Source organism: Telopea speciosissima, chromosome 4 (genome assembly GCF_018873765.1).
Source record: "Telopea speciosissima isolate NSW1024214 ecotype Mountain lineage chromosome 4, Tspe_v1, whole genome shotgun sequence".
In the NCBI taxonomy this organism is placed as follows: Eukaryota; Viridiplantae; Streptophyta; class Magnoliopsida; order Proteales; family Proteaceae; genus Telopea; species Telopea speciosissima.
Genome location: NC_057919.1, coordinates 69874392 through 69899350, shown reverse-complemented (window position 1 = coordinate 69899350; position 24959 = coordinate 69874392). Strand labels below are relative to the sequence as shown.

Genomic DNA, 24959 nt, shown 5'->3' with positions numbered 1-24959 from the left:
CGTCACTTGATAGCTTTCTACAGTTATAGGCTCTTGGTAGCGGCGGGACTCTGTCGTGTTCCCTGCTTTTCATTTCGACTTTGGGCTTTCCTGTCACTCTCTCTGTAGTTCCAATCTCTTTTCTTTTTTTCTTTTTTTTAGTAGGGTTTCAGTGGAGATGAAGAATACTAACCTCTTTATCTAAATATACTAATATTGGTTTTTGTCTTGGTATAGAGCGTAATTGGAGGAAAGGTGGGTGAGAGGAATCAAGTGTGAAAAAAGGGATCTTTCCGCCGTTGTGAGTGGAAATTTTGTTTGCAGAGAGACATGGCGCCTGATTATTGGATTACGTCTCTCACCTGTGCAAGTTCTGCTATTCAATCCCCGGTTGAATGGTTGAGATTCATCTTCTTATCTCCATGCCCTCAACGAGCGCTCTTCTCCGCCATCGATCTTATCTTCTTGCTCGTCTTCTTCGTCTTTGCCGTCCAGAAGCTTTGTTCCAGACTCCGCTCTCATGGCCATTCCGACTCTTCTATTGATAAACCCCTGCTCGAAAACAAGAGAAACCATCTCAGAACTACTCTATGGTTCAAGCTTTCCCTGATTCTAACGGTGCTGTTAGCAGTATCAATCACTGTGCTCTGCATTCTCACCTTCATCAGAAGCACCGAACCGGCATGGAAGATACCTGAAGTTGTTTTTCTGCTAATACAAGCCGTGACGCACTTGGCTATTGCGATTCTGATCGCTCACGAGAAGAAATTTGAGGCCGCGTTTCATCCGATGACCCTTCGAGTTTACTGGGTCGTGAACTTCGCTGTTGTCTGCTTGTTCGCTGCTTCAGCCATCATTCGGTTGAGCTCTGTACAATGGAACCATGATTCAGAGTTAACGAAGGATGATGCGTTCTTCATTATCAACATCCCTATATCTGCTTTTCTTCTACTTGTCGCCATTAGAGGATCGACTGGGATTAAGACGACGAGCGAAACGCAATCTGGGTTGGAGCCAGATGAGAAATTTAAAGAACCTTTACTGCTCGAACCGAACGTGAGTCGCTACGCTTCAGCTTCTTGGATGTCTAGGGCAGTATGGTTTTGGATGAATCCCCTGCTAAGTAAAGGCTACAAATCTCCTCTGAAGACCGAGGATGTGCCATCGCTTGCGCCTGAACACAGGGCGGAAAGAATGTCAGAGCTTTTCGAATCCAATTGGCCCAAACAAGCCGAGCAATCGCAGCACCCAGTTCGAACCACATTGCTTCGGTGCTTCTGGACGGAACTCCTCTTCACTGCTTCCCTTGCGATCGTACGCCTCTGCGTCATGTATGTAGGTCCAACTCTGATCCAAAGATTCGTCGATTTCACTTCAGGGAAGGGAAGTTCCCCCTACGAGGGTTACTATCTCGTAACGATCCTTCTCGTCGCGAAGTTCTTCGAAGTGCTGACTTCCCATCAGTACAATTTTAACTGTCAGAAGATCGGAATGCTTATTCGGTCCTCGCTGATCACATCTCTGTACAAGAAGGGCCTGAGGCTGTCGTGCTCGGCAAGGCAAGAACATGGAGTCGGGCAAATCGTGAATCACATGTCCGTCGACGCTCAGCAGCTCTCCGACATGATGATGCAGCTGCACAGTCTGTGGTTGATGCCCATCCAAGTTACCACCGCCTTCGTTCTCCTCTTCGGCTACTTCGGCGTATCTGTGATCGTATCATTTCTAGGGCTCCTATCGGTTCTTCTATTCACCTTGTTCGGAACCAAACGGAACAACCGTTTCCAGTTCAATGTGATGAAGAATCGTGATTCGAGGCTGAAGGCGACGAACGAGATGCTGAACTACATGCGAGTGATTAAGTTCCAAGCTTGGGAGGAGCACTTCAACAAGAGAATCCAAGATTTCCGTGAAGCAGAGTACGGGTGGCTCACCAAGTTCATGTACTCCGTTTACGGCAATATAGTGGTGATGTGGAGCACCCCCGTGTTGGTTGCGTCGCTCACGTTTGGGGCGGCGATCTTGATGGGTGTTCCGCTCGATGCAGGGAAGGTATTCACGCTGACGACGTTCGTCAGGATCTTGCAGGAGCCAATCAGAGCGTTCCCACAGGCACTGATTGGTCTCTCGCAGGCAATGATCTCGCTCGGCAGGTTGGACTCTTACATGACCAGTCGGGAGATTATGGACGGAGTGGTGGAGAGGGTGGACAGTTGCAGCGGTGACGTCGCCGTCGAGGTAAAGGATGGGGCGTTCACGTGGGACGATGAGAGCAGCGAAGCTTTGATGCGAGATTTGAATTTGGTGATCAAGAAGGGGGAACTTGCCGCCATTGTCGGGACCGTTGGATCGGGGAAGTCATCCCTACTTGCGGCGATTCTCGGCGAAATGCCCAAAATTTCCGGAACGGTACGTATTCATTTCTGACCTTCCGATCTTCTATCATCTGCTGATTCTCTATTACACTGTTCTACCATATCTTTTCTTTTTCTTTTTTTTTTTAGTGAAAAATTTTCTCTTTAATCTATATGGAATCCACTTGCATGAGGATCCTCGATTCTCATCCTGTGACCGTGGAAAGGGTTTTACTGTACTTATGTGGTCCCTACCGTCTTAATAGTTAATTGTGTGCGTTGGTGAAGTCTGTCTACACCTGTGACCTGCCTCATGAAAACAAAAAAAATTGCCTTCCGAAAGAAGAAGAAAAAGAAATTTGGTTTTTTGGGACCCAGTATTTGGTGGGGCCCATTCTCGTAGTAACTACGGCCTCGTTTTATAAATTTAATACCTTTTTATTTTTTTTTATTTTGCTGAGGAAAAAAAGGGGATTCATTAAGAAGTAGTGTACACATAGATGATTGCTCTTATTGTTACTATAAGAAGTGAAACCATAGGATCAAGTCCAAGTAAATCTTCCACTCTTTTCTCTCCCACTTGTTGGGAAAAACACATACGTGGGTTGCATGCTAGGCTGGCAATTAAATGGACTTAATTTTTCTGGTTAGTAAAATCAGGGTGCAAAATCCTCTTCTTAAATTGAATTGAAGCACAGAGTAGTTGGTGCTGCTTGCAAGAACAACACAAAGAACTGCTATTTTCTTGTTGTCCCAAATGGAGAATACTTTATGCTTTACTTGCCAATACTCCAATAATGTTTTGCTACTGTAATCTTTTGCTTTAACAGGTGAGAGTTTGTGGAACCACTGCTTATGTGGCACAGACTTCCTGGATCCAGAATGGAACCATCCAAGACAACATCCTGTTTGGTTTGCCAATGAACACAGAAAGATACAGGGAAGCAATCAGGGTTTGTTGCTTGGAGAAGGACTTGGAAATGATGGAGTTCGGTGACCAGACTGAGATTGGAGAGCGTGGTATCAACCTCAGTGGTGGGCAGAAGCAGCGTATACAGCTTGCCAGGGCTGTTTATCAGGACTGTGATATCTACCTCCTTGATGATGTCTTCAGTGCCGTTGATGCTCAAACCGGTTCAGAAATATTCAAGGTGACTCACATTTTAACATCTTCAGTTTTGCTGTAGATATATTTATTGTTGTTTGTTTTCTTCATGTAATGCATAACATATGTTCACAGAAGCTTCTACTTCTAGTCTGCTACAACCATCTACTGATATTAATCACCATTATCATGAGACTGCTAGCGAAACAATGCTTTCTTGGTTCAGCAAGCGGACCGAAATATATATTGTTGGCTTCTAGGTTACCATTGGTGATTGAGTACCGACCTTAGTGAACCTAATAGCCATGCCTAGCATTGGCACTCAAGATACAAATGTTTAGCCCTATTGGAAAACTTGCTGAAGCTCATTATATTCTGAATTGTTTTCATACTGTTTTATGTTGCAGGAATGCGTGAGAGGAGCCCTTAAAAATAAGACCGTTTTGCTCGTAACCCACCAAGTTGACTTCTTGCACAATGCTGATCTCATTCTGGTAAGTTTGATATGGTGTTTGGTTTCTACTCCTAATTTTCAGTTGCAATGGTTTCCCAGTCCTCGCTTTTTGTATGCAGTGGCTTGCTCACCATTCTTTCATCACCTTCATATAGATAAGTGGTAGAAATGGTTAATTTTGTATTAACCCCAAATGGTTTCATTTATCCTTTCTATTTGACAAATCAGTACGACTCAAGATGGATCTATTGTGAAGCTTTCAACTTATATGCATACAGATGTAATTACCTCATAACAGGTGCTGATGGAGCACTGCCATAATTATAATTTCATTAAGTATTTTCTGAGTACCATATTAGATGCTTCTCATACGTTCAAGAGTATTCATTGCATGTACCCAGTGGGATGGGTTCTATGATTAGGTACTCCACATGGGTTGATTGTTAATGAAGTTACTCTTGCAGCTTGCTACATCTGCTATTGTGTTAAATATTTATGTTGAGAAGTCATGGTCCATAGTGCAGTCCTGCATTGCCCAATTCAACAATTATCTTTTCCAACAAAGCTTTCCCCCTTCCTCTAATTGTCTGATTGATCATTCTCTTTTCCATTAACTACTATTGTCAAAGCTTGAATCTTCCCTGAGGAAAGCTGAAATCTTTATTCATGGTAATATTCTGATTTTCGCAAGTTTCTTAATACTAAACAACCAGGTCATGCGAGATGGGAGGATTGTACAAGCTGGAAGGTACCATGAGATTATGGAATCTGGCATTGATTTTAAAGCACTTGTCACTGCACATGAAACATCCATGGAGCTGGTTGATATTAGTGCAAATGGATCTGGTGAAAACTCCCTACAAACACCAAAATCTCCCGAAGCTTCATCAAACCAAGAAGAACCCAATGGTGTAAATGGGTCTGTTGAGCAGTCCAAATCTGAGAAGGGAACCTCAAAGCTCATTAAAGACGAGGAGAGAGAAACCGGACAAGTTGACTTGCAGGTGTACAAGCTTTATTGCACTGAGGCGTTTGGGTGGTGGGGAGTTGCAGCTGTACTACTAACATCTCTGGCATGGCAGGCATCTCTAATGGCAAGTGACTATTGGTTGGCAAATGAGACTAAAGAAGATAATGCTTCTTCTTTCAGACCCTCTCTGTTTATTGATGTCTACGTAGCGATATCAGCAGCTTCAATTGTTTTGGTGCTGATCAGATCTATCCTTGTCGCCTATATGGGGCTCAAGACAGCTCAAAGTTTCTTCAAGCGGATTCTTCATAGCCTCTTACATGCTCCAATGTCATTTTTTGATACCACACCTTCAGGAAGAATTCTGAGTCGGGTGAGATTGTTTACCTCCAAACTTTCCATATAAGTGTTTTCATTTTATTTAATTTTTATTTTTTGTTTTATATTTACTGCTCACCTCAGCAGAGGGCGGGCCTTGCCGCAACGGTAAGGTTGTTCCATTGTGACCAAGTGGTCACCGGTTTGAGTCTGGAAACAGTCTCTCTGCAAAAGCAGGGGTAAGGCTGCATACATTATGACCCTCCCCAGACCCTGCAGTGGCAGGAGCCTTGTGCACTGGGTACGCCTTTTTTTAAATTACTGCTTAACTCAGTTCCTGAGGAGTTATTGACTTATTTCCTTGTCATATGGCCTTAGCCATTGCCATTTCAACTGACACAAGTTGTCCCTTTTCTAATTCCTTGTGCAGGCGTCAACAGACCAGACTAATGTTGATCTTTTCCTCCCCTTCTTTTTGAGTATGACAATTGCCATGTACATTACAGTGATCAGCATCATCATTATTACTTGTCAGTATGCTTGGCCAACAATCTTCCTAATTATACCATTGGGTTGGCTGAATATCTGGTACAGGGTATGGACATCTTTGCCTCTAGTATTGGTATCATACTCCTCTACCTCCTCCCCCCCCCCAACCATTGGTTTATCAAAGAAGGCACATTTACCTTAGCTCACCAAGGTGCATGCACTACAGGCATCTTCACTTGATATCCATGCCGCCCTGGTATTCTCCAAGTGCTGACACCTTCAGCATTGATGTGCAGCGGATGCCTTTGGCACAGGAATCTCAAAAGTCCTTCAGCACATTACATACTTAATTTTTAAAAAAGTTACAGTTAGCACCATGAGTTTGGCACTTTTTCCCCTATCCACAAATGTTTGAACACAAAAAATTTCCAAGTTGGCAATTTAAGAGATGTTTTGCTTTAATTTAATTTAGTTTTACACCTCTCTCTCTCTCTCACACACACACACACACACACATACAGTAGCATTGCCGAGCAGTGATTTCTTGTATACACTGCCTCTTTTCTTTCTATCTTTACAATTATCTTGGGGTGTGGTATGTTGACAGTTGTGATGGTACAATAGCTAGAATGGAATTGCAATGGTGATTTCAAAGTTTACAACTGACAGTTAAAGAGGGGGAAAGAAAGAACAAGAAAAAGTTGAGACGTTTATCAGGAAAAGAGACCTAAAAGTTAATCATAGAAGTGGTTTTAGAGGGATAGTTTTTGCCCATATAGCCTTCCCCCGGGCAAAAAGGTGGTAATCACATGTTTAACAGATTTTTGTGCCTCAACTTTCTTGCCACTAATTGGCTGAATTAGGAAAATTATGTAACTGCCTCATCACTGGACACGTTATGCTTGTGTATGGATGGGGAATGCATCGGGGGATAGTTGCACCAAGGAGCATTGAATATCTGCATTTTCACCTTCGTAGTCTACTTGGCAGACTAAGTTGCTGTAAAATTAGAAGCCATTTCAGGTTCATTCTTGTAAACTCCTCTATTGCTTGATTTGCAGAGTTATTACCTTGCAACATCTCGTGAGGTGACTCGCCTTGATTCAATCACCAAAGCACCTGTTATTCATCATTTCTCAGAAAGCATTGCCGGGGCTATGACAGTACGGTGCTTTAGGAAGCAAGGGAGATTTATTCAGGAGAATATTGACAGGGTCAATGCAAATTTGCGTATGGATTTTCACAATAATGGATCGAATGAATGGTTGGGATTCCGCTTAGAATTGATTGGCAGTATCATCCTTTGCATTTCTGCAATATTTATGGTCTTCTTGCCTAGCAGTATCATCCAACCTGGTAATTATCCAACATGTCTTTCTCTTGTTTCCACATGCAACTTTTAGTTTTCTACTGTGCTCACTTGAGCAGGATTACATGATCTAATAAACTTCTTTATCTAGTAACCCGTCATCAGCTACTATTTTTTTTTCTGGATAAGCAACAGATTTTACTGAGAGAGGGAACTAGAGGTACATACTGTTACATAGAAATACATATTGATACATACAAAGATAAAAGGGCCAAAGCTAGAAGTGCCCTCCTAAATCTCCTTATACATTGTTTCTTACAAAGGAATGTTTCCCCAGAACAGAGGCTTGGTCTTACAACTCCTTGCTTAGCTAGCTCATCAGCGGTCTTCAGCTACTATTTATTGTTTATCTCTGTCTGTTTGTCTATGTTGGCTCACTTGAAAGATTCTATTATAATTGATTGAATTATTTATAAATACCTGATATGCTGGTATATTGATGTTCAAAATTCTCTTTAAAAACTGCAAATGATTTTTCCTTTAAAAACTCACTATGATGAAGATTATTGTACTCTAGACTTATGGAACTACAAATAGCTGTTAAGACAAGCTGAAGCATAAGATTTGTTACTACTGTATTTTCTTTTGAATTGATTATTGCTGTTGGTTGATGCGGTGCATAATTTTTTGTTATTAGTGTTCTCTCTCTGAACCATGTTTCTGTGTCCTTGTTAGAAATTAGGGGTTTTAACATGGTGAAGTAGTAAAATAAGATACTGAAAAAGTAATTGTGTTAAATATATAAGAATTGATTTAGGCAAAAAGATTGGCGATTAATGAATAATAAATGAGATACTTACTGAATGTGGAATAGGTTGTGGTATGACAAATATCAGTGTAAAGATTGATATTTTCCTTCTCATTGGTGCATATTTGTCTATATGGTAGGAGTGCTCTCCCAAGTATTATAGCTTATAGAAAACCACTTGACCAGGAATAGAACACACAAGGAAGAAAGGGCTACTCTGATAAAGCAGCACAAATGGCTTGAGGCTTCTCTACCTGTAGAGGAGTGCTGGTTCACAAAAGGGCATACATCATGTTTCTCCTGAAGAGACAAAATTAGGGTAAAAGCAGAGATGATTTTCTTTTCTTGAAAGACATTGTTAAGAAAACAACGCACAGAAGTGGCGATTTGCAGAAGAAATACGAAAAACAGAGAAGAACAAGCACACACAAACACATAGGATTTACGTGGTTCACCCCCAAAATGGAAGCTAAATCCACGACCGAGCAACAGAACAAATTTCACTATTCTCTGGAAATGTTACAAAACCACTCTTACAGCCCTCTCAGAGATAATAACATTATATAGAGAAGCCCTAACCCGAGGAAGTACAAAAATACCCTTGGACCCAGAAATTGCCAAACCGGATAGGGTCAGACCAAAACATAACATATATCCCAAAATATACCGTTTTGAAGATCATTTCGTGGCCGAAATGGCCCTCCGAAGATCTCAACTGCACATTCTGGACCAAAAATCAGGCTTCACCAATAACAGACATATCCTCTAACAAAACCTCAACCAGTATGGTGTGTTTAACAATTTAAGAACTTGAGAACTAGAACTGGTGAAGAAGAAGAGAGTTGAGAGAAAGAGAAGAGATCGATGGAATGGGGGACTGACTAGAGAAGAAGAACCAATACCTAGCAGTCCCCCCCAACTCTTTATATATATCCTGGGAATTACATAGGGATAGGACTCTTTCTAATAGAAGGAATCAGAAATATTAGAAAAAAAATTGAAATAATATAATTTAAAGTAATCCTAGACCTACTAGGAAGCTAAACCACAAATTGTACCCCATGGTACAATAGTTAACACTCCCCCTCAAGCTGGAGTATACATATATCAAAAGAAGGCTCCAGCTTAGACCAATGAGAATAGATATTAAAAGCTGCATCAGTCTTGAGCATAAACAGTAGTGGTAGACACCACTGAGCACAGGGAGAACGTCATTTAGGTAGCAGTATCAACTCAAACACTTCAACCATCAGCAATTTCAGTAGATAATAATCTTCATGTCGAATAAAAAAACAATCAACAACAAGCAAAATAGGCGGCAGTGAACACAAACCGCAATCATAGCAGCAACAATAATACCAAAAACACTTCACAAAGAAGGCCAGTAGTAGGTAGTTATCTTCTCAAAGAAAGATAAAAGTGCAGCATCCAACGGCTACATCAAAAGCCCTTCTTGAGGAATGCAGGTAGTAAATAGTATTCTGCTCAAACAAAGGCAGACATTGAGCCCCAAACAGAGATCTCAGATAAAAACTCCAATGATAAATAGGCAGTATAGGTTACTATGGACCAAATAAGCAATATAGGTTATTGGGGACAATCTATTGTAACACGATAGGGGGAATTTTCCCTCTATCTTGACTTGGTGTCTTGGAGTCCTAGTGTGTTTAGGAGTTGTCTCTAAGTTAGTCTATTTGAGTTGTAACTAGTTTCTATTTCTGATTCCTATTACAAATAGGAGGTTGTTGCTATGTACTCTTTCAGATATAAATAAAGGCTCTGGGGGGGGTGGGACTGCTAGTATCGTCTCTTCTTCTTTTTCATCACTCTGATACCATGTAACAATTTAAGAACTTGAGAACCAAAACCAGAACCAGTGAAGAAGAAGAGAGTTGAGAGAAAGAGAAGAGATCAATAGAAAGGGGGACTGACCAGAGAAGAAGAACCGATACCTAGCAGTTCACCCCAACACTTTATTTATATCTTGGGAATTACATAGAGATAGGACTCCTTCTAATAGAAGGAATCAGAAATATTAGAAACAAAATTGAAATAAAATTAACTTAAACTAATCCTAGACCTACTAGGAAACTAAACCACAAATTGTACCCCATGGTACAATAGTTAACAGTGTGCATCCCTCAAGAGACTCACCCTTACACAATTAATGGAATACAACATATAACTTTTGGTATACACTTTTTAAAACCTAAAAATCCAACATTCTGTAAGTTATATGAGTGTGTGTCTGTGTTTGTTACGAGGGAACTACTAGCATGCTCTGTAAACTAGTTTCTCATAAGTGAATGAAATGAAATGTTTCTCCTTGCCTTTAAATATTGGTCTTCTGTCATTCCGAAACTGACTATTTGTTTTGCCATGTAGCATATGTGGGTCTAACTCTCTCCTACGGTATGGCTCTCAATGGTGTACTGTTTTGGGGCATATTTTTGAGTTGCTTTGTGGAGAACCGAATGGTATCTGTCGAGAGAATAAAACAATTCACAAACATTCCATCTGAAAAACCATGGAGGATCAAAGACTGTCTGCCTTCTCCAAATTGGCCAACCGAGGGCAATATCAATCTGAAGGACTTGCAGGTACCTAATCTGAATCATTCATGTATCTGGAGGTTCAGGGTACACAGAAGCTGAAGTAATTATATGTTGTTCAAAGAAATCATCTCCAATTTAATGAAAGAGTCAGTCTCATCCCAATTAAGGAACTTCTCTGGTTTCTGTTGTGATAATAAAGTCTAAATGTGATTTTCCCCTTTTCACTCTCCAGTCTTATTTTTCTGTTCACCTAACCTTTGCATATATATCAAGAGCCACCATTAGATTTTTGAAAAACCCTTAGGCCAGATAATCGAGTAAGCATGGTCCAACGCAACTCTATGAAACATTATCGATCCTGGCCACGTGAAGTTGGTTACACGAATCCTGTTTGCCTAACTTAAGTTAAATCACTAGCACTTGTGTCTTTTCTTACTGCTTCAGATGAACTTACTTTGGCTTCTCATTGTCATTCGTACATCTTCAACTTGCATTATATCCTTCCTAATTACTGCAGTTGTTAGTTCTTTTCTCTACATGACTGAACCAACTCTATTGTCTTCCGTCCATCTGTATCTATTAATCCTAGTGAATTTCTTTCTGATTCCATACTATCTGGTCATGCCAATTAGTCCATCTTTACAATTTTATTTCAGCTGTCCCATAAACTGCCTAAGAATGTGATGGATTGGACGGTTGGATGGCATTGTTAGCTCTTTTTGTGTCATTTCAAGCATTGCTGGGTTGTACCTCTCTGTTCCTTATTCCATCTTCCATGAACTATGGATGCTATTGTTTCATGGCTCACGTATTATGACGAAGTCGATGAGTACAGTTAATTGCTACTGAAACAAGAGGGGAAGTAAGAAAAAGGAAAACATCTCTTACAGGGTCTGTAGTAATCCACACCCTTCCCTACCCAAACACCTATGGAGATACAGCAGTAAACCACAGCTGCACCTTTGTTTTTCCATTGTGGCATGTTAGAGGCTCTATAAATAATGTTGCATAGATTGATTGACTAACAGGTTAAATATCGACCAAACACTCCTCTGGTTCTGAAAGGCATCACTCTCAACATCCAAGGAGGAGAGAAGATTGGTGTTGTTGGTCGAACTGGGAGCGGCAAGTCAACTTTGATCCAAGTTTTTTTTAGGTTGGTGGAGCCTTCAGGGGGCAAAATAATTATTGATGGGGTCGACATTTGCACACTGGGCCTTCATGATCTCAGATCTCGTTTTGGGATAATTCCCCAAGAACCAGTCCTTTTTGAAGGAACTATCCGAAGCAATGTTGACCCCGTTGGACTGTATTCAGATGAAGAAATATGGAAGGTACATACTTATTCCTGATCCCAATGATAGTAATTGTGATAATTGCAAATTAAGGATGGTCAATCCTCACAAAAATCTATTAGTGCCCTCAAATCTTTGCATTCAAAGATTCCAAACTAATAGTATATCAGCCTGTTTGTATAGCCTGTCGTAGAGAAGTAGATGTTTTCATGATTTCACAAATTAGAGCTTCCTCAAGATATGTAAGTATAATTTAACAATGTGGATTGATTATTTGGGATCTTTGCCTTTTGCAGAGCCTTGAACGCTGCCAACTAAAGGAAGTGGTGGCTGCTAAACCAGAGAAACTTGATGCTCCAGGTCTGTCTCTCTCTCAACATAAATATGAAAAATGTTTTTAGTTTCTTGTTGAGGTTGATTGGATCATATTTTACGTTCAATATCCCTTGTTACTTATGTTTGATGAACTGTTCATAGTGGTTGATGATGGGGACAATTGGAGCGTGGGACAAAGGCAGCTTATTTGTTTGGGGCGTGTAATACTTAAGCGCAGCAGGCTTTTGTTTTTGGATGAAGCAACTGCTTCTGTTGATTCACAAACCGATGCTGTCATACAAAGAATTATCAGAGAGGAATTCTCAGCCTGCACAATTATAAGCATTGCTCATAGAATACCCACAGTCATGGACTGTGATAGAGTGTTGGTTATAGATGCTGGTATGTGCTTTGCAATCTGGATTATCCATAACTTAACCTGGAAACTTCAATACATTGAGAATGTTGCCTATTTTTACTTACTATATGAATTTCACAGATTGGGTAAATGTTAATACATTGGCTTTTCCATTTCATTTAGAACCATGAGCAGGAAGTCAGCTCAATCAGATCCGGTTTATCAATGTTTGCTAATTTTGAGCTTTTTTATATGATTCATTGGATATTAACTGATGAGGCTGAATTTCTATGGGCTAATAGTTATATAAAATTTAAATCTTACACCTTTAGTAGGATTTGATTTTATTCCTATCTTGTTTAGAACTGGTTGCCATTTCCTTAAAATTTAAGACCTGCTTGGTCTGGATGTTCTTCATGTCTTTTCTCTGAAGAATGCTGTCCATTATTTTTTTCCGCTGGGCTTTGGGCTCTCTTTGTTTTCGAATAAAAGTAAATAGTCTGCTACTCCTTGATGTCACTTTCTCCAACTGTAACAACTTGCTCTTGCTACTCCTGTTAGTGTTCCTTGACACAAAATCATCATTATTATACTGCCATCAGCCATAATTCATGCAGGCAGGCAGTTGCTATTTTGGCTTTGAAACCTTTCTGGTGATAGTTACCATATCTTCCTGGGTTTTCCCATTGAAATTGGCTTTCTCTCCTTTATCGTTCATTCAAAGATATTTCATTGTCCAGAGGTGCTTGCTTGAAGGTTCAAGGCCGGAGCCTATATTTCTCCGGCCCATTGAAGGTGTGGAATTGTTAGTCATTAGTGTTCTGGTCCTGATCTGTTAATGTGGCCTATTATCCGACTCAAGTACTTAATTTTTTCTCGCTTTTGTGGGAAATTGGGCTTTAAATTATTAGGGATACTTTTATACCCATCTTATAGCAGAACTGGGGTCATTACAACAACAACATCAACAACAACCATAGCCTTATTCCAACTAAATGGGGTCGGCTACGTGGATCCAATAGATGCTAAGCCAATAAAGGATGCAAGAGAGATAAAAAGTAAAAAAGAAAACTAAGTAAAGGTAGGAGTCGAAGCAATAGTCAAAGCGGCATCCTAGGAACATCCCCCTACAAAGGGTCGGCTATACGGATCCTTGTCCTCCAAACAACTCTATCCGCAGTCATATTAGGGTCGAGCCCTACCACATGCATATCCTTTCTTACCACTTCACCAATAGTCATCTTAGGCCTGCCCCTACCCCTTTTAGCTCCATTAAGCTGAATCTGGTCACTTTTCCTTATGGGTGCATCCATGGGTCTCCGTTGGACATGACCATACCACCGCAGGCGGCTCTCCCGGAGCTTGCCTTGGATTAGTGCAACTCCCAAACCAGTTCTAATACAATCATTCCTTACTCTATCTCTCCTGGTCTTGCCGCACATCCACCTCAACATCCTCATCTCCGCTACACTCATCTTATTTATATTATTCTTCTTAACTGCCCAACATTCCGCTCCATAAGTCATAGCTGGTCTTATTACTGTCTTGTATAATTTTCCTTTAAGTTTAACAGGCATGCGTTTGTCACATAACACTCCCGATGCGCCTCTCCACTTCATCCATCCTACTTTAATTCTGTAGGAAACATCATCCTCTATATCACCCTCTTTGTTAATGATTGACCCCAGGTATCGAAAGCGTTCACTTTGTGGTAGCTTTTGCTCCTCAAGTTTCACCACTTCATCCCCCCTCCTGGTCTGACTGAAGTTACACATCTTATAGCAGAACTGGGGTCATTGGGGATATTTTATTGGCCCTTGTAAGACTAGTTTGTTTTCCATATGTTTTTTTTCTTTTTTTCACTTATGTCATCTTTTTTTATTTTTTGATTTTTTTGCACTTATGTCATCTTATTCACTTGAATATCTGCAGTTTCTTTTGCATTGTATCAACCTCTTGATTCGCATCTATTCCTTTTATACTTTTCCAAAGAATTTTCACAAAGTTGGGGGAAACTACCATGGATATTAAGTTTAATACCATATTCTGGTTATTTTGATTCCCTTGTTATGGATCAGAACCATAATTTGATTTTGTTATCTCTATTGATTTGGTCTAAAATTTGTAGGTGCTTGGTGTACTAAGAGTTATGAATTCTGTTTCTCTATTTGCAGACATTCTACTTGATCACACATTACATCTGTCTAGCATAGTACTAGTATACATCACATAGTTACTCTTAAGGATGGTGCCGCATCATAATCATTACTGTCTTCTTGTTTGTTAATTTCTCCTGCCTTTCTTCGGTATTGCTTGAAACTCATGGATGATGCAATCACTATGCTGAGTACCTCAGAACTGTATTGCCAGTTTTATGATTCCGCTTATTGAGGCCATTGTCCTGAAACTTGAGGGTTAACTTCTGATGATTGTTTGTTTTGGGCAGGACGAGCAAAAGAGTTTGACAAACCATCTCGGTTGCTTGAGAGGCCCTCTCTATTTGGGGCATTGGTTCAGGAGTATGCCAATCGTTCTCATGGTTTATAGACATTGACTGGGTTCTCCTAAATTACTACTAAAAGGTACAATTTGCGTGTTGCGCCCATCTCCATTGACCTCAGCGATTAGTGATTGCAGAACTGATGGCACAAATTCAACTACCAGGCAGTAGAATTTCCATCTGCCAGTGCCTCGCCCACAAACATTTTCTTTCAGATCATTTATCAAGTTGCTTTATCTAATATACTAGCATCATATATAGTTTTAAGGGGTCAAAATACCAAGGAAACCATCCATCAATTTGTTCATATTGATTATCTTTACTTTTTAGGGGTTTTTGCTCTTTCATGTGAGGATTCTTTACTGTGTTGGAAACATATTTATTATGGATGTGTTCGGAAGAAAAAAAAAGGAACACATGTAATCCCCACACAATGAAATTATTTTGAATGAACTACTGGAGGACCATTTCAAGGACAGTTGCTATTCATGGGAACTTGCTCATTTACACAGGAAAAAGGCAATATTTGAGGCTGGAAGATGTCAAGTGGAGGTTCAAAAGGAAGAACCAAACTCAAGATTACACTAGCATGTAACAGAGCTTAATAATACAGGGTCAATAGCTGAATTAGCATATTTATAAGAAGAATACTTCTTAATGCATCCCCTCCATTTGTGATGTAAGCGACATTATTGCAACTATTAACATTTTATTTAGACCAATATGTAAGACCTTCCCTTGTAAGTGTACTCTGAGTAGGAATTATTCTGTTTCTTTGACTTAAATAGAAACAAGGCGATTCATTACATCACAATGTTACATGATGAATTGCAACTTGATTTACTAAGATCAATATTGACATCAGTGGAGAAGCTCCTCAAGTATATGAAGGCACCAAGTATTGAACTTACCAATGTGGGACTATACCTTTATAACTCTCAACATCTCAATACTCCCCTTCCCTCACGTGTAGTTAGTGGACAAATAATTTAGGGAAAACAACAAATGGATCTAGATTTTGATACCATATTGGAGGGTCCAACTCAAAACCTCAAGGCATTAGGTGGAGGTAGTTTTTCAAGTATATGAAAGCATCAAAGACTTTATTTAATTGATGTGAGATTATACCTCTATAACTCCCAACATTTTAAAACATAGTTTGCAAGACTTATTGTTGCCTCTATGGGGTTGAATGGCCTGAATTGCAGTTTGATGGATGGAGGCAAAATGTATCGGTGTCCAGAATAAATGTTGGTTTATAGGTGGATAGGTGGATAGGTGAAAATACAACAGCCAGAAAGAAAAGTGTTCTTGTTTGTTCCTAAAAGTGTCATGTGACAGACTAGATGGAGCCCGGATTTGTGTGCATGGAAGTAGCGTCAGGGTTCGTAGTTTTAGTTCACAATATCAAACCGAGTATTGGTCAATTTTGAAACCAATACGTATCGGTCCATATCTGATGTATTAGATGTTTTTGCCCTCAAAGATTTTGATACCAACATGGATTTTGATAATTTTACCCTTTGTCCATATTGTATCACTAATTCGGTATCAACTACAGATCGGCTATATTTGCCAATCCGATAACGATTCCTAAATCTCTACTTGAGTCCCTATAACATATGAGATGGAGCCTGAATTTGTGGGTTTGTAGGTAGTGTTTGGGTAACATTGTCATTTCAAAGTTTTATATAATAATAAGAAAAAAGAACACTGCTTGAACGTGTCCCCCTATGCCCAGACACATGGCGCCATGAAATGACCACCCCCATCCCCTGGTCGGATGTTTGTGTGTGCGCTTCGCATTATGCAATGACCACACAGCCGAGCAGTGGTCCCCCTCCCATAATAATAATAATAATAGAATTGGCCATGTGGCAAAATAAGGAAATCAGGAGAAGACGTAATAAAATTCATTCGCGATTTGACCTTGTGATTGGATTCCTATGTCATCCTAAAACCTTCACCCCCTATTGTCTATGATTGAAAAACACCCTCCTTAATCAAATAAGATGAAATTGATGGCAGTGGTGAATGGATTCCTCTTTCACCTTGAGTGAAATAAAACTCGGTCCAAATTCATCCCTATTTTTTTTGTCTCGCAGCTAGGCTCCATTAGCTCACATGGTTGTGTAACTAACTCAAAAACATTCTAAATCAAATTATTATAATTTTTTTTTCTTGTCAAATGTGATTTTACTTCATTTTACTTGAAATCAAATGGAGCTTAGTTATTCTCATCAACATATGAGAGAGAGTTATTCTTTTCAACATATGAGAGAGAAATGTATGACCAATTTTCCCCCTAATTTTCCACATAAGGGATGATACATAAAAGGTCGGATAATCTTTCATAAATTTTGTTGTTTTTCCTAACTTTTCTCTCATTTATGCAACCAAATAATCACATCTCCTACTTCTCTCTCGAATTTCCTTCCCCACAATAGGAGGGAAAGCAACCAAACACAACCTATTGCAATGAAATTCACTATAGTAAAGTAGATGGGTTTTTATGTACACTACTACATCTTAAGTAGGCAATGGATATTTTTTTGGTCTATCAAATTCATAACTTGTAAAGGCATGACCTAAGCTCGGACAATTCTAAGTAAGAATGATCATAGATCGAAAATGCCAAATATGGTCTAAACACTTGTCCATGTCTCCATTTTTTTTTCCTCTATATTTATCAATATTCATAAAACAACCAATGTAACAAATAGCATAAGCTAGTAGAGTAAGAATTTTGTGAACAACTTAACCCCAAGGTCCCTTGTTCATATGTCAAATTTTAGCCAAAATGAAATTTGTTGAGCGGCAAAATAGAGCTTTAAAATTCTAGAACCATGGAAAAATTCACAATGTTCAGATTGTAGGCGTGTATGTACATTCCATGTACAGGTGTTGCCTCAAAAGGTTTTTTTTTTTATAAGAAAAGATAATTTTATTGAAGAAGAGAAATGGCTGAAACAAAAACAAAGGTTCTACTACGTCTGGCTTCGATTACCAAAGCATTAACAGGATGGACAAAAAGTCTATCTTGTTTACAAATCTTAAAATTTGGGAAAGATGCCAAAACATGCTTAATATTCTATAAAATAGTAAAAATTTATCAAGGCCATTAGTTGGTAGATTGGGTCAACCACTGCAGCAAGTTCAAAAAGTCAATCCAGATGTTGAGAGGAGAGTTGACCCAAGACCCTATATGTTGCAGTCCAAGTAGTAGTCCTTGTGCTTCTGCCTCTTTGGCTGATCTTGCATGACCAAAATTTAAGCAGACACATAGGAATTTTTTGTTATGAAAAAGTATGGTTGTCCAACTGGCTTCTCCTGTTTCTGTCAAAAAACTACCATCACACAAAATAGTTAAAGAATCATGTGGTAAAATGATTACACAAGGAAACTACAAGTAGAGATCAGATACTAATAATCACCGTAACCAAGAAGAGGATGATCTGAACATTCAGAATGTCCCAATTAGATTTTGGTTCAGCCATAATATACGATAGAATTTAACAAAGATAAAATATATAACTTTGCAAGGATATAGCTTCAATGAAGGTAAAAGTAACCTTAGATAAAGCTCCAAACCTGGAGACACACATAACTAGACATAGGGATTAAAACCCCACCAAAAAGTACTGATATAAATAGATCGGATATGACCGCAGTCGAAGAATCTGCAAAATTAATGCAATACGCCCAGAATTTAATGATTTTTCAATAACACATAATCATGGGGTCAAATGGGCCCAAATATATATCGCGTTGCCTTCAAGGAAGGAGTAAAACAATCCCCCAAAGGCCTAGACTGATCTACTGGGCAGATTAGAAACAATACCAAAAATCGATCCCAAAAAATAAAAAAAAAAAATCGCTCTGTTGTAGAGATCAATTATCACACACATTAGTTTTGTTGATACTTACTAGGTTCTATCATAGTACTTCTTGCCACTAACATTCAAACAATTAAATCTTCTGAGTCCAAAGTCCATTAAGAAGTTCAAACTATACAGATCGCAACCATTTGTTGCTGTAGATCACGGTTTAAAAAGAAATCACTAATCTCAATACACCGATGCACTAAAACTAATAATACTGAAAAAGATAGAATGCTTATTCTCATATCTGTCCACATATTCTCCCGTGAGAAGCTTTTTAAGGAAAGAAAGTGTTGGATCATAGCGCCTGCCAGTCTGTCAAACCCCCGGAGTTGTGAAGAAGGTGCTACTTTAATGCATAGTTGTAGTAAGACAAACACCAAGAAGCGAGGTCTGGAGGCATTGGATTTTCCAACAATCCCCCCAACATATGCTCAAGGACCACTCGTAAGTACAGTTTGCTCCGCAGTATGTCACATACGGGGAGACTCAAACTCGTGACCTTGCTCTGATACCAATTGTTGGATCTTAGCACCGTTAGTCTGTCAAAACCCCAGAGTTGTGAAGAAGGTGTTACATTAATACTTAGTTGTAGCAAGCCAAGCACCACGAGCCGAGTCAGGGTCCGGGTGGGCATTGGATTCCTCAATAAGAAGTCTTCCCTACATTCATAAAAGATTAATTCCTCAGCTCAAAAAAAGAAACTTTGAAATTTGACAATAAACCACTTCTTTCTCGGAAGAGTTAGAGATATGATAAGAAAAGCAAATACCTATACCATATTTATCGGCGATGATGAGCTTGATGGTAATGAAATTATCAAATGATGTCTGACAGCAAGAAAAGCAAAAACACTAAAAACGATAAGAGAAAAGGAAAAACTCTAATCCCTAACCAAAACCTTGCAGTTGCATGATGAAGGCCAAGAAATACCATTTTCTAAGTTTTATTTATATTTTTATTTCACGGGATTTGAAGGCGAGAGAATGGAGGCTATTCCATTGGACTTGAACGTGACAAAATGTGTAGAGAGGGTATTTACTTTGCCTACTTAACAACAACCTGACATCTTCACACTTTACCAACTTGCCAATAACCAACTTTCCATTCTTGTGTGCCAACTATTGCATAGCTGTCTTTCTCTAAGATTATAAACTTTCCATTCTGGTGTCTCTCCTCCCTATCTTTTCTCTATCAATACTGAAAAATCACTTTGCTTTTTATCAAAAAGAAGAAAATCACTTTGTTATTACTTTAAGATCAGAAATTCTTTCCATTATGGTGTCTCTCCTCCCTATCTTGCCAGTTCAACTCTGGAATGTGCAAAATTACTTTGCTGCTATTGCATTCTGTTGTCTCTCCTCCATGTCTTCCACAATGTTAAAACAAACATTTGTCTTCATAAGTTATACGAGAAGAGGCTCATTCATTAATTAATCTTTTCAAGGCTAAGTGTAAAAATATGTTATTTTACGACTCCAATTCCTGGTTGGATGCTTGGGTTTCAACATCTATCTATGTGATCATGCATGCATGCATGCATGCAAGTGGCTTTGCGGGCCTATCATCATTTTCGCTGGAACTATAATCTCAGAAAACTCATTCCTGAACATTTATTAAGTATGCTGAGATTCATGATTTTAAACTCTTAAGGTATTATGAAGGCCGAGGATACAAAACTTCAAAGATGGAATTATTTAGCATGAACTTTCGATATTCTTTCTTGAGTAAGCAAACATCTATAACAAAGGTTATGGCCTTCACCCCCCTTACTTGCTCCGTTTCTCGCGAATATGGTCTTTGATGCTCTTAAGTCCCTACAAAATGCATTCTAGAACTAGAATCTATTCGTATAATGTATACTAAACACAACCTAAATGTTCACTATTTCAAGTTTTTCTTAACAACTAGCTTCAGTACCTTTCTTGTAGAACTTGAATTGCTTCTATGCATGAAATCATGGACTGAGATGAGCCCTAAAACTCTGGCCTTAATGCATTTCAGCTCATACCGGATAACCCAATTCTTACTATTACTGGCCCAGAGAAGTTATTTTACTTGGATCTATGTGGACTAGGCCTGGGCTTTCATTGTTTTAGCCTATGGTATGATGGGCCATGTTGGGCTAGTATTTGTGGAATCCATCATATGAAGGCACATCCAGCTAAGGACATTTTCCCTTTTAAGTATCACATCCTAATAAATTGACCAATTAATATTCAAAAGATGATTTTTGTAACTTGACTTATCTGACATTTCTTTAATTATCATATTTTCGTATAGATTTCGGATCTTTAGCTTCCACAATACAAAAGGTCTGGTAATGGACCAGGCGAATCCTACCCAAAAAGAGGACAACAAAATTAAATCCTAAAAGGGAGGTAGGTTTGGTGGATGGTGACCCACTGGAAAAAATATGAGATTTCTAACGACTGAAAAAGCTCCAAAAGATAGCAATCTGAAATCGAAATTTTAAAATGATTACACAAGGATACTGTAATTAGAGATCAGATACTAATAATCATCAGAACCGAGAACAAGATGATTTGACCATTCAGAGTGTCCCATGTAGATTTTGGTTCAGTCATAATATAAGGTAGAATTTAACAATGATAAAAAAATTTGCTTTGCAAAGATATAGCTTCAATGAAGGTAAAAGTAACCTTAGATAAAGCTCCAAACTTGAAGACAAACACAACTAGACATGGGGAATAAAACCCCACCAAAACGTACTGATATAAATAGATCTAATATAACCGCAGCCAAAGAATTTGCAAAATTAAACAGTAAGCCCAGAATTGGGTGATTTTCCAATAACACAAAATCAGGGGGTCAAATGGGCCCAAATATATATTGAGTTGCCTTCAAAGAAGGGATAAAAAAATCTCCCAAAAGCCTAGACTAATCTGCTAGACAGATTAGAAACAATACCAAAAACCAATCCCCAAAAATAAATAAAACTTCACTCTATTATGGAGATCAATTATCACACACATTAGCTTTGTCGATACATACTAGGTTCTATCATAGCACTTCTTGCCATTAACAGTCAAACAATTAAATCTGATAAGCCCGAAGTCGATTAAGAAGTTCAAACTATATAGTTCGCGACCAATTATTGTTGTAGATCACGGTATAAAAAAATCATTAATCTCAATACACCGATGCACTAAAACTAATTATATTGTAAAGGATAAAATGCTTACTCTCATATCTGTCCACATATTCTCTTGTGAGAAGCCTCTTAAGGAAAGAAGTGTTAGATCTTAGCACCTGCTAGTCAGTCAAAACCCTGGAGTTTTGAAGAAGGTACTACTTTAATACCTAGTTGTAGTGAGACACGCACCACGAGCCGTGCCGGGGTCTGAGATGGCGTTGGATTTCCCAACAATCTCCCCAACGCACGCTCAGGGACCACTCGCAAGTACAGTCTGCTCCGTAGTATGTCTCACACAGGGAGACTCAAACTCGTGACCTTGCTCTAATACCAATTGTTGGATCTTAGCATCGTCAGTCTGTCAAAACCTCGGAGTTGTAAAGAAGGTACTACTTTAATACTTAGTTATAGTGAGACAAGCACCACGAGCCGAGTCGAGGTCTGGGCTGGCATTGGATTCCCCTACAAGAAGTCTTCCCTGCATTCATAAAAGACTAATTCCTCAGCTCAAAAGAAAATTTTTTGAAATTTGACAATAAACCATTTCTTTCTAAAAAGAGTTAGAGATAGGATATGAAAAGCAAATACCAGTACCACATTTATCGGCAATGATGAACTTGATAGTAGAGGAATTATCTGATGATGCCTGACATCTAGAAAAATAAAAATCCTTAAAACGATAAGAAAAAAAAGGAAAAACCCTAATCTCTAACCAAAACCCTTGCGGTAGCATGATGAAGACCAAGAAATACCATATTCTAGGTTTTCTTTATATTTTTGTTTCATGGGATTTGAAGGCATGAGAATGGAGGCTATTCCATTGAACTTGACCGTGAGAGAATGGAGGCCTAGAGAGGGTATTTATTTTTTCTTGCTTAATAACAAGCCGACATCTTCATACTTTACCAACTTGTCAATAACCAACTTTCCATTTTTGTGGTTCAACTATTGCATAACTGTCTTTCTCTAAGATAAGAAACTTTCCATTATGGAGTCTCTCATCCCTGTCTTTTCTCTGTCAATACTGGAAAATTACTTTGCTTTTCATCCAAAAAAAAAAAAAAAAACACTTTCCATTCTAGAGTCTCTCCTCCCTGTCTTGCCAATTCAGCTGTGGAATGTGGAAAATCACTTGCTGCTATTGCATTCTGTTGTCTCTCCTCCCTGTCTTCTACAATGTTAAACAAACACTTGTCTTCATAAGTTATACGAGAAGAGGCTCATTCATTAATTAATCTTTTCAAGGCTATGTGTAAAAACATGTTATTTTATGACTAATTCCTGGTTGGATGCTTGGGTTTCAACATCTATCTATGTGACCATGCATGCATGCATGCAAGTGGCTTTGCTAGCCTATCATCATTTCCGTTGGAACTATAATCTCAGAAAACTCATTACTGAACATTTATTAAGTATGCTGCGTTTCATGATTTTAAACTCTTAAGGTATTATGAAGGCCGAGGATACAAAGGTTCAAAGATGAAATTATTTAGCATGAACTTTCAATCTTCTTTCTTGAGTAAGCAAACATCTATAATAAAGGTTATGGCCTTCACCCCCCTTACTTGCTCCGTTTCTCGCGAATATGGTCTTTGATGCTCTTAAGTCCTTACAAAATGCATTCCAGACCCAGAATTTATTTGTAGAATGTATATCAAGCACAACCTAAATGTTAACTATTTCAAGTTTTTCTTAACAATCAGCTTCAACACCTTTTTTGTCGAGCTTAGATTGCTTCTATACATGAAATCATAGACTGAGATGAGCCCTAAAATTCTGGCCTTAATGCATTTTAGCTCCGTATGTACCGCGGTCCTCTCTGGTTTTGGAGAGTGTTCCTCACCCTTATGGCGACAGAGTTTGTCATTGGGCTATAATGATGTATCATTTCGATACATATTCATGGGGATTGAGATCATACTTTATATAAAAAAAAAATAGAGTCGCCACCTAGGATTAGGGCCTAGGACCCAATAGGTGTAGCCCTATCCGAGATGAGCGAAAATGGACTATGTGATTCCATATGGTCCGGTCAGAGAATGGGTAAGGGGGCAGGTTACAAGTGTGTGAAGCTATTAGCACCCAATCTTGCCCGATTAATCCGGTCTTCCTATCATAGATATTAGATATCTAATATTCTCTCCTTATGATGTATTCATAAGATGACTACATGACATGTATTCTATCAATATGTACACTATTTACACTAACACGGAAACCAAAAAAGACTACATGGTGCCGATAAGAAATGCAATGATTATACATTTTTATGAAGATTTCTTGACTGTCGATAGTCCCCAGGCTCAGATGGAGACGGATGGATGGATTGTCACTGCCTCTTTTAGACAGCATGATGGCTTGTAGGAAGGACCTTTTGCTACCCACACATGAATGGACTAACAGTTGTAAAGAAGAGTTACCCATATGTGGACGGAGCAACAGTTTAACCTGAGATGGGAGCACTTTCTCTTCAAATAGAGTAATCGAAGGATCTACTTGTGACTTAAGAGAATCCTAGAAAAAATCACTCAAAAGGGACTTGAATGGAGGCAAAAAGGCTACGAAAACGGGTTGGGACCCTCTCCTCCACTCTCCTCTTCCTTTAAAATGGGGGAGGGGGACTCGTACCCCATAAAATGCGGCGCCGTGTGGGGTCCTCCACGGCACCGCAGATGACGTCATAAAGATGACGTTTGTCCTTTTTCGTGGTGCCGCGTGAATTTTCCGCGGTGCCATGAATGCCTTTCCACGGTGCCACGTTTTGGGTATGACATCAGCATGGCATTTTTTTGGGGCTTTTGGGGCTTTTTGGGCATTTTTTGGTCTTTTTAAGGGTTATGGGTATGATATTTTCCATTCGAGTCCCGTTGTCATCATTGCCAGGAGTGGTGGTAAAATTTCAATGTCTACACCCATACTGATACTTGACTGATATTGGATCAATAATACAGTATAGCCAGAGGGTAATATGATAAAATTCCATGTTGATATCAATGTCTATGAAAATGGGAATTTATGGCCAACCATTTTTTATTTTTCCTTCCAACCCAATTTAGAAACCGATTTTAAGGATCATTATCCCCTCCAATTCGCTGCCCCCTCCAGTTCCTCC

General features: G+C 39.1%; 1 protein-coding gene and 1 long non-coding RNA gene across 3 annotated transcripts; one reads left to right on the top strand and one right to left on the bottom strand.

The window, feature by feature from the left end:
• Positions 1-222: 222 nt before the first annotated feature.
• On the top strand, positions 223-15318 carry LOC122657999 (ABC transporter C family member 14). Of its 2 annotated transcripts, none has more exons than XM_043852834.1 (11): positions 223-2388; positions 3164-3484; positions 3846-3932; positions 4606-5235; positions 5611-5775; positions 6731-7025; positions 10172-10386; positions 11370-11675; positions 11933-11996; positions 12114-12353; positions 14756-15318. In XM_043852834.1, exons 1-11 carry the CDS (start codon positions 310-312, stop codon positions 14854-14856), a joined length of 4503 nt encoding a protein of 1500 aa, XP_043708769.1. In that variant the 5' UTR covers positions 223-309; the 3' UTR covers positions 14857-15318. The 2 variants fall into 2 exon arrangements, with proteins under 2 accessions (XP_043708769.1, XP_043708768.1); XM_043852833.1 differs by having other exon boundaries at positions 11370-11689; positions 11929-11996.
• On the bottom strand, positions 14746-24246 carry LOC122658000. Its single transcript, XR_006332401.1, has 3 exons — positions 24233-24246; positions 18204-18212; positions 14746-14870 (listed from the first exon to the last, which is right to left on the bottom strand). It is a non-coding gene; the product is annotated as an uncharacterized LOC122658000 (long non-coding RNA).
• Positions 24247-24959: the final 713 nt, after the last annotated feature.